This window comes from Sesamum indicum, linkage group LG3, assembly GCF_000512975.1.
Source record: "Sesamum indicum cultivar Zhongzhi No. 13 linkage group LG3, S_indicum_v1.0, whole genome shotgun sequence".
Lineage (NCBI taxonomy): Eukaryota > Viridiplantae > Streptophyta > Magnoliopsida > Lamiales > Pedaliaceae > Sesamum > Sesamum indicum.
Window position 1 is genome coordinate 17,503,755 of NC_026147.1, and position 10,173 is coordinate 17,513,927.

The following is a 10,173-nucleotide window of genomic DNA, read 5'->3' on the forward strand; positions in this document are numbered from 1 at the left end:
GATGTGTTGTCTTCCCAATTCTTGGATTAAATTTTGACACAATGGTGGTTATTTATAGGTTCGACTCGGAATACGCCTGTGGCATTACATACGGGAAGAGGCATCTCATGGCAGAGTAAAGTGCCCTTCTCTTTTTGGAACATCTTTTTCCTTTCCTCTATCCTTTAAGAATAGACCTACCTCTTCTTGATTTAAAGGGAAAACCAATCACACAATATTGTTTCAGTTGTGGGATTTTAAGCAGTTCTTTTGTCTGACTTTATTTGCTCTTTTGCACAGAAAGCACCAATAGATCCTTTTACTCGGGAAAGTTGCAAACCATCTGCATCACAAGGAGTTCCGTTGGGTGGGATGGGGTAAGCAGTCGTCACTAAGCTGAAATTCTCTTGTCTCCACCTCTTTTTCGTGAAACCTTAATGACTTGTTAAACCTATGTAAACCTACAGAAGTGGTAGCATATCGAGAGGTTTCAGAGGGGAGTTCCGGCATTTCCAAATACTTCCTGGTACATGCGAGACTTCTCCTGTGATGGTCAACCAATTCTCTGTAAAGCCCTTCTCTTGGACATATCATTTATTTTCAGTTCCATCTTCAGCTGCCTGATTTTTCTTATCTGATAATCAAAATGGTGGATTTTTATGTAAATATTGATGATATGAACTGTCCAAAATTTAATGCTCCATTTTCATCATCAGAAGCCATTTGTCTTTTGAGATAGACTGGCAGAATGCGGAATTTATGCCAATATCTTACTCCTTATTGAGAGGTTTTTACTCTTCCAAGGATGTCAACGTTATTGAACATTTCTTTATTGTACATCTTAGCTACTTGCTAAAAGTAATTTGCTGTTTAGTGAGATTCTATGCAAAATTGGATTGACATCTAAATATTTGCGTCAAAATACGAATTTTCTCGGATGGTAAACGGTGCTGTCTTGGTGAAGTACATTTAGGAGCTAATTAATTCGTCTTCAAAATTGAGAAATCCCACAAAAAGTTTGCATTTTAATTTTCCAACAGTGATTTCTGATGCACGACTACTGCTGGCTACACAATGAGCCTGATGATTAACTTTGTTCTAGAAATCCCATTGAGTTATTCATTAACTTCTTTTCTAGTTGAGATGAATATATAAATAAGTTTTGGGAAGATTCACTGTGTAATATCATTCGACCTTTTGTTTTAGCTTATCTGATGTACTAATTCTGAGCATTTTCTGGTAACACAGTGGAGTAAATCACCTCTGATCCGTCACCCCTCAAGATGAAAAACAAATAACCAGTTTTCAGTATAATTTTGCGCAATTATTAGAAACAACTGCCTAATTATGTTTAATATCTGCAGATTTTCATATCTCGAGATGGAGGGAACAAGAAGTATGCATCTGTTCTGGCACCTGGCCAGCATGAAGGTTTAGGGTATGGATCTAAGCAGTTCATTTCTGGCTAGAATTTCCACCATTTCATTTACTTCTATAACATGGTTTTACACCTGTTGGATTCGGAATGCTTTATTGCTCCATGGTCGCATATTCTTTGGGGGTATGCACCTTTAGCTTAATAGCAGGCTAATGAACATTGATTAGTCGGACTGCCTCTCACTTTGAATCCCACCACTTCCTGAGACTCTCCCCTCTCTTCCAGACATAAAGCTTTTGTGATTAGAAAGAGAAGCTTAGTTCACATTATTTAGATCCATACCCTCATTCTTTGTCCATTTTTCTAAATAGCTCCTCTCCTCTCAACAACCCGAGAGAAATAAGATATCAAATGGAGAAGACAATAAAAAATATATTTTGTGATTAACATGTTTCATTTATTCAGCTACATATTTTCCACTTATGTAACAAATAATCTAAGCTATGTTTGATTGTGGAGTTTCAGTTGTAACAAATTATCGAGTTGAGCAGTTATAGCCAATTTTTAATTGGCATGTTTTTCTGACAGGAAGTCTAGTGATCAAGGTATATCGTCATGGGGATGGAATTTGACTGGTCAACATTCCACGTATCATGCACTATTTCCAAGGGCTTGGACTATATATGATGGTAACTTCCTACTGCAAGTGTTCTCTTCATGTAAGCTCTTTCAAATGGACCATGCCCTTCATCCAATATTTTTGTTCCTTCAGGTGAACCAGACCCAGAACTGAAAATTTCTTGTCGCCAGATATCACCATTTATACCGCATAATTATCGGGAGAGCAGTCTTCCTACATCTGTATTTGTTTACACTGTGAGTAGATTTGGCTTTCTATGTATAATCTTCTTTTCCGTTCATGTCTTTCTTTCTTTGTTTTTACTTCTTCAGATTCAAACTACAGTCACCTAACTGTTTCTTTAGGAATGATAAATTTTCACTAAAATCTTCGTGGTGCTTCTAGTTTACAACCAAAGATATTATATGTGTTATCCTCTTACTTATTTGGCAAAAATTGTAGTTTCCAGCTAAATATTCCTTACAACTAAAACTGTCGGAATGCACATTTCTTCTTTTCACAAAAGCATTATTTTTCTCCTTTCCCGCAAAAACTAAAGGATTTTATACTCCAGAAAAAGGTCCTTAAGTCTTTTCTAGATTCAAGAAACACATATTCGAAACTCCCTTGTCTTCTATACCTGTTATAAGAGCCATGCATTCTTTTCCATGAACTAACCAGTGCTATCTTTTGCTGTATTTATTGCTTACTGTGTTAACTTACTGATAATACTGTTGCTGACTGGAGGCTCTCCTTTTTTTGTAACAGTTCATTCAGTTTGGTGTTGCTAACTAGAAAAAATATAGAAGATAATTATGACATAGCATGCACTGTGACCTCCGGCAATGCAGTGACATAGGCTTTTGACTCATCTTATGGCTTTCACTACCCCATATAGGAGGGAAGGTCCTTGTGTATACTAGAAATGTGAAGAGATGATCAGTGAAACTTTTAGTAATCCGTTAACTAACGACTTCGTGAGTAGCTGTAATAGATGCAGTCCCCTGATTCGTCCAACTTCATCTAGAAATGCAACATTGAGCTGTTGATAAGTAATACTTTACTTGGTGGGACAGCTTGAAGTCAAAATCCACGTCGCAATGTGACAAAACATACCATGCGAATCACAGTGCTAGACACTTGCTGTTTCCTAATCAAAAGTTATGTTGATTTAAGTGGGATAGACAAAAAGGCTGCAAGTTCACCAGTTAAAAGATAGATATAAAAATGCCGTGTTAACATTTATCTAGGGTAGAGTGCCAAATTTCACGTAGGTGAATTAGAAGTATTTGCTTCTTTTTTGTTCAGATTGGAAGTGGCCCTTGATATGTCTGTCCGGGGAATAAAATAAGATCCAATGTGTTAATAAGCATGGAATTAGGCAAATATGACGTCCGATCATGTTTATTATTCTGTAGTTGAGTTGCTTATCTCGGGTTTATGTTGTGGGAGAGCACATCCAAATAGAAAAGCTCACATTTTACATCGTCAAACAATTTACCTGTAGAATTCAGATAGCTACTAGCAAACTGATTTTTAGAAAACCATAAGTGGAAATTTTCTCTGAGATTACATGTTTTATAAAAATGGAATCTTTGTTTCTTCATTCAATTATTTTTGTTTAGTTGCTGCGGTTACTTTTAATCCAAGGACAAAGATCACATCTAGTTTGTCCTGAATTCCAGTGGTCATGATTGTTTGGAGATATGTCTGTTTTTAAGCTATGCCTTTTCTTAGTTAACCTTCGTGGTTCTGTTGACAAAAGATTCACTGTTTATTTAACTGCTTAATAACTACTGAGGAATATGGTTGCCGTTTACTCATATGCCATTATTTGTCTTCTGTAGTTGGTTAATACTGGAAAGGAAAGGGCAAAGGTCAGCCTTCTTTTCACTTGGGCGGTGAGTTTTTCTTCTGCTGATAGAATAGCGAGTCTTGCAAAATCAATGCAACTATAAGTGCATGTAGTCAGTCATTACACTTTCTTTCAATGCAGAATTCTATTGGAGGTATCTCGCATCTATCAGGAGATCATGTCAACGAGCCATTCATGTGAGTATCTCACGAACTGATGTTTGGTAATTCGTGCATCATGTTTTGGTTGGATCTTGACATTGGTGTCCTTTTGCTCTTATTTCAACTTTTCTTTACAGTGGTGAAGATGGAGTTTCAGGCGTGCTGCTACATCACAAGCAAGTCATCAATCATTCTTTATAGTTAAATATGATGGTATTTGCATATTTTCTTTGAGTTGCCGGAGTGTTGGACTAGGCAAATTTAAGTTTAGTTATTGGCACTGTTTTTACCTCGTGAAAGAAAATTTTGTAATCTTAGTCCAGAACAGCTCACCTTATCTTTTGAATTCTCAACAAGTTGAAATACTAAACTAAAGTGGTCAGTTGCACAGTTATGATATGAGCATATGAATTATGTACATGGTAATGTGTAATTTCGCTTACTTAACGACCAACTCTATTACTGTTCTTTTTTAATAACATTGAGTGCTTACAGGACAGCGAAAGATAACCCTCCTGTGACTTATGCAATTGCTGCATGTGAAACTCAGAATGTAAGCGTGTCAGTTTTGCCCTGTTTTGGCCTGAATGAAGGAAGTTGCGTTACTGCAAAAGATATGTGGGGCAAAATGGTGCAGGTGAAGATCACTACTCTGTTAATCCATCATATGCTACTTAACTTTAAAATTTTTTGGAGATTGATACTGCAGATGCAGGACATCACTTAATTTCAGCTCATCATTTTTGTATTTCTCTTCATAGTTTTAGTACTATTAGCTAATCATATCTTAATTTTTAGGATGGGCACTTCGATCGGGAGAACTTCATGAAAGGACCTAGCATGCCATCATCACCTGGAGAGACATATTGTGCTGCAGTTTCTGCTTCTACATGGGTTGAACCGCACGGAAAGTGCACTGTTGCATTTGCTGTTGCTTGGTCGTCTCCTAAAGTTAAATTTTGCAAGGGGAAGGCCTACCGAAGGTAATTTATGAACTCAATTTTTCTGTTATTTACATCTGGATGTTTTGCCATGTGTTTAATGTGGTGGCTCTTTACATCTAAGCTTTACTCAGTCCTGTTCTGTATTAACTATGTTGAGCTATTCGGTATTTCTCTTATTTAGTCAAGCATGCTGGAGTCATGATGATTCCCATCCTGGGACGTAGGAAATAGAAGACAGTGTAGTAGTATATTATGTCAAGCAATCGCTTCTGCCAACAGAACACAAAGCTAAATCTATGCTTTCGGTTCCATCATCTGTAGTGTCTCATGATATTACACTATCCTAACTTTTTTCTGGGGGGATCATGACCTCCTCTTGTTCTTCTGCTTTAATTTTTTACTTCGTTTAGGGAGGTTGAATATGTTGGTTGAGAAAAATCTTTCATGTTTTTTGCATATTCTTACTTGTTATTTCTTCCATCTGGAGCCCAGGAGGTACACAAAATTCTATGGCACTTCGGAAACAGCAGCTAAGGACCTGGTGCATGACGCACTTACCAGTGAGTGGTTTTCTTTGAGCTCCTTGTTGCATATACTGTCAACTTTCTTTGGTTGATTGGTAGGAGTAACTAAGAATTCAAATGTTGATCCCTTACCAGGAGGTCATTGAAATCCTAGTATTTAATAATTGGCTGCATTTCAATTCCTCTTATGTGTTTGGATCTGTATCAGATTATCCGCTGTGGGAGGAAGAGATTGAAAAATGGCAGAACCCTATTCTCAAAGACGACCGACTGCCTGAGTGGTAAGCAATGTATCAGTCATTCGATCACGAATTGTTCTTTGAATAAAAATTTCAGGCATTAAAAAGGATCAGCTTTTTGTAAAGTTTCTCCTAAACTGTTGCCGATCTCAGGATAAGGCTGTATCCTCCCATTATATTGTTTTTTATTATTGTGTGAGAGCTCACGTGGATAGTTGTTAGTATCTGGAATTTCCTCTTTTACATGATTTATTGCCAGAATCTAGGGAAAAAAGAAAAAAGAAAAGTTCTACTGTTATTAGGTAGCAGGCATGTAGGGGAATGTACAAAAGTTATCAGACTATTGTGAGATTCCCCTTTGTTTCGCTCTTCACATAAGCTATCTTCATCTCCGTCTTGAAACTTTTTCTCTTCTGTTTTCTGTGGTGAAAACAAACAGTTCGTTTTTTTCACAAGTTCTCATTACATAGATTTTATTCTTGCTTATGATTTGATTTGCAGTTGATCTGAATACTATATGATTCTTTACAGGTACAAATTTACCCTGTTCAATGAGCTCTATTTTCTAGTCGCTGGAGGAACAGTTTGGATTGGTACTAATCCATCCCGAACTGCTTTTCCTTTTTTCTTCCTTTTCTAATTTTGTTTTTTCCACTCAAGAAAGCAGTCTGAGTCCTTACTGGCAGTTGCACTATGTATTTACAAGAAAAAATTTCCTTGACACCTTTATTTCAGAGGCTGAATCTACTCTGCTTTTCTTTCTTTGCCTTTTGTTGCCATGTGGAAGATTTCTTCCTTCATTTTGCTTTTTATGCCTTATATTCACTTTGAGCTGCATGTCTGTGGTGTTTGTTGTTTTTTGTGGTGTTATTTGTTTGCGGATTTAAGCTAGAAGTATCTTTTGTTGTTTTCTCTTTGAAAATGTATAACTGTCTTTTCTCCTCGAGTTGTAAAATACTTCTGAGAAACTAGAATAAGAGCTTTGATTAAAGAGCTTAAAGCTAACTTGAAGTATAAGAGGAAATGGTCTAAAAGAAGTTGAATCAAGTGATGGCAGCTGGAGATCTTTATACAGTTTTCAATATTAATTGGGCAATCAGCGAAATATTCATTAAATATTATGCACCACAGTGTTGGGAAAAAGTAGCACCCCTATATGCATGCAATCTGTTAAAGAAATATTTTGTGTTGGAAGAACACTGTATGGAGTGATGGAAATGCAAATATACAGCATGCTTGGTGCTTGAGATAATTAGGGTCGTCAGAGTACTGCTCTTCGCAATGATGGTCTGTCAAGTAACGTTTAACCTTTTCAGGAAGTTTTTGCTGGTTGTAAATGTAAAAACTCATAACTATGCAGCACAAATAATATGAAATTTCTTGTGAGGAATATCATCCTGTCAAAGATGGCAAGTGGAATAGAACACAGATATAATTGATAACTATTACCAACTTAGAGACCAACTAAAGAACTGTCAATATTCAAATGTTATGGATAATCTAATCCAGTTAACTGAATCGTACTTTAGCAGGTTTGAGGTAGGTGTATCTGAATTTTATTTGGGGCCTTTTAGTGCCTTTTGCCAGATTTAACTACTTATGAGTTTACTGTTCTGTGCTATTCCTTTTTTGCTGAATCTTGAACAATAAAGTTGCGGCTACCCCTTGTGCTTTAAATACAATCACTTCCAATCAGTTTTGCGTATTTTGGTCCTGTTGCTAAGCTTTTAACTATTAGTATGCTGTCTTGATATTTGTGTACAGACTCGAAAATACCAGCTGAGGACTCAAGCGGTATCAAGTCTATAATCACGAACAGTAAGAAAACAAAAAAAACCAAAGCAAGGATAGTTCACAGATCCACTGCAGTTGTGAAAGAGGCTGCAGTAAATGGTTCTGATACTTCTGTAAATGTTGATCCAGTGGAAGGTGGAGATATAGCTTCTAGAAGATCTTCAGATGAAGAAGAGTCGACCACTTGTGGGAATGGTGGTGGAGAGAACTGCTTTTCAGCTCCCTCTAATAAGTTGACGGAACCCATGAACGACGATGGCGATGTAGGCAGGTTTCTGTATCTGGAAGGTGTCGAATATATAATGTGGTGTACGTACGATGTGCATTTTTATGCGTCTTTTGCCCTTCTTGAGCTGTTTCCCAAAATCGAGCTCAGCATTCAGCGTGAATTTGCGGATTCTGTGTTGTCAGAGGACAGAAGAAAAGTGAAGTTTTTAGCGGAGGGGAACTGGGGAATTCGCAAGGTTAAGGGAGCTATTCCTCACGATCTTGGAACACATGATCCATGGCATGAAATGAATGCATACAATATACACGACACAAGTAGATGGAAGGATCTGAATCCGAAGTTTGTTCTTCAGGTGTATAGGGACTTTGCTGCAACAGGAGATTTTTCTTTCGGGGCAGATGTATGGCCTTCTGTTCGTGCTGCAATTGAGTACATGGAACAATTTGATAGGGATGGCGATGGTCTTATTGAAAATGATGGGTTCCCCGATCAAACATACGACGCTTGGACAGTTCACGGTGTGAGTGCTTACTGTGGTTCCTTATGGCTTGCTGCACTGCAAGCTGCTGCGGCAATGGCCATCCAGTTAGGTGACGAGGCCTTTGCGGAGAAATGCAGATGCAAGTTTATTAAAGCCAAAGCTGTTTTTGAGCAAAAACTATGGAACGGCTCATATTTTAACTATGACAGTGGGTCTAGCAATAACAGTAAATCCATCCAAGCTGATCAACTTGCTGGACAGTGGTACACTGCAGCTTCAGGCTTGCCTGATCTCTTCGATGATCAGAAGATCCGGAGTGCGCTCCAGAAAATCTATGATTTTAACGTTATGAAGGTTCGAGGAGGTAGGATGGGCGCAGTAAACGGAATGCATCCTAATGGTAAGGTGGATGAGACGTGCATGCAGTCTCGTGAAATATGGACTGGGGTAACGTATGCTGCAGCTGCTACAATGATTCATGCTGGAATGAAAGAGCAGGCTTTCGCCACGGCAGAAGGTATATTCATAGCCGGCTGGTCAGAAGAGGGATACGGGTAAGTCATTTTATGGGCTTCATTTTTTGTTCAATGTTACTGGGAGAAAACATGGTTTTGCAACTGGATACTACACTGTTATCTGCATCCAGACATAATACAGAAAGGTCCATCGGTTTTGAAATTACATAGCACCCTGTCCAAGTATATATCTACATCATGATGCCTCTTTCAGCATCATCATTTTATTCATTAATTGTCGTGGGCGTTTTCGTACTAAAGATCATTATGTTTGTGTAGATACTCATTTCAGACTCCAGAAGGCTGGACAACTGACGGGCACTTCCGATCTCTCATATACATGAGGCCGCTCTCCATATGGGCGATGCAGTGGGCATTGTCTACGACTAAAACCATGCTCGAGCCCCCCAAGATCAATACAATGGACAGGTCACATGCAACCCCTTCCTCTCATAACGAAAGCGGTGTTAGGGCGGTAGCAGGCAAAACAAGGTGCTTTGGCAATGCGGTATTCCACTGTTCCTGTTAACTTTCCATGTAAATCTCTCCACAAACATGTACTTGCTTCCTTGGACTCTAATTCTGATCAAAGCAGCTTCAGAGTTCGACGGGAAGTATGTCTTCGCGAGAAGGCAGTGATGGGAATTCAAAATATATCTGGATATTTGTTGTTATTTAACAGGGATTTTGTGCAGTCTATATAGATCCCGTCCACTGTAATTCATTCATTCTTCCCCTTGTAAAGGTGTATCCCAGTACATGATGCCTTCTCAATGATAAGGAATTTGTTCTGCTTGAAAAGCATGGGTGGACATGATGAGTCGTCCCTGCATGGTTCTGTGAGTGAAAAGCAGCATTTCCCAGTTGGGAGTGAGGTAGGGAGAAAATGGGATTAGAGATTTTGATTGGATGATCTACGAAGAATTTCAAATGATTTCATTTTAAAAAAATTTAAAATTTATTAATATTTTCAGAGATGTAGTTCAAAGCGAAGTTCGACTTAAAGATTTTATTATTGACGATTTGAGAGCAAAGCGGTGCGTTGCACGTGATTCGTAACATGTATTTGTGTGGGATATATAATAATTAAGATTGATAAACAAAAAATATGTAGTATTTTTTTTTTTAATTACAGAGAAGTAATGTATACTTTAAAAAGTATGGATCATATATCATAAATATTTATGAATAAATACATTATAATCTGTTCATATTATAAAGAGAATTGGTACGATAGACATAAAGTGATGATTTTGTTTATGTACTAAAATTGCCTTTCAATTGATAAATAATCAATTTATACAAACTCTTTAAATTCTACACTAACTAATTTTCCTTTTTTTTATTTTGTTTTGTTTTTAATATGATGTTAGTGTATATATATATATATATTAGCTTTATTTATGAAATATTTATTAAAATATAAGAAATTATTTATTATTTATGTGTAAAAAA

At 37.3% G+C, this 10,173-nt stretch overlaps 1 protein-coding gene across 1 annotated transcript in view; it reads left to right on the plus strand.

Moving 5' to 3' along the window:
- LOC105158648 (non-lysosomal glucosylceramidase) overlaps window positions 1-9,530 on the plus strand; it is an 11,486-nt gene extending 1,956 nt beyond the window's left edge. Inside the window, exons 3-18 of the mRNA XM_011075467.2 lie at window positions 59-115; window positions 280-356; window positions 447-546; window positions 1,344-1,417; window positions 1,946-2,046; window positions 2,130-2,233; window positions 3,824-3,877; window positions 3,973-4,028; window positions 4,130-4,168; window positions 4,488-4,629; window positions 4,791-4,975; window positions 5,429-5,496; window positions 5,669-5,741; window positions 6,231-6,292; window positions 7,464-8,757; window positions 8,998-9,530. Of these exons, the coding sequence (XP_011073769.1) occupies window positions 59-115; window positions 280-356; window positions 447-546; window positions 1,344-1,417; window positions 1,946-2,046; window positions 2,130-2,233; window positions 3,824-3,877; window positions 3,973-4,028; window positions 4,130-4,168; window positions 4,488-4,629; window positions 4,791-4,975; window positions 5,429-5,496; window positions 5,669-5,741; window positions 6,231-6,292; window positions 7,464-8,757; window positions 8,998-9,247 (2,736 nt within the window). The 3' untranslated portion in view covers window positions 9,248-9,530. The remainder of the gene's footprint in view (window positions 1-58; window positions 116-279; window positions 357-446; window positions 547-1,343; window positions 1,418-1,945; window positions 2,047-2,129; window positions 2,234-3,823; window positions 3,878-3,972; window positions 4,029-4,129; window positions 4,169-4,487; window positions 4,630-4,790; window positions 4,976-5,428; window positions 5,497-5,668; window positions 5,742-6,230; window positions 6,293-7,463; window positions 8,758-8,997) is intronic.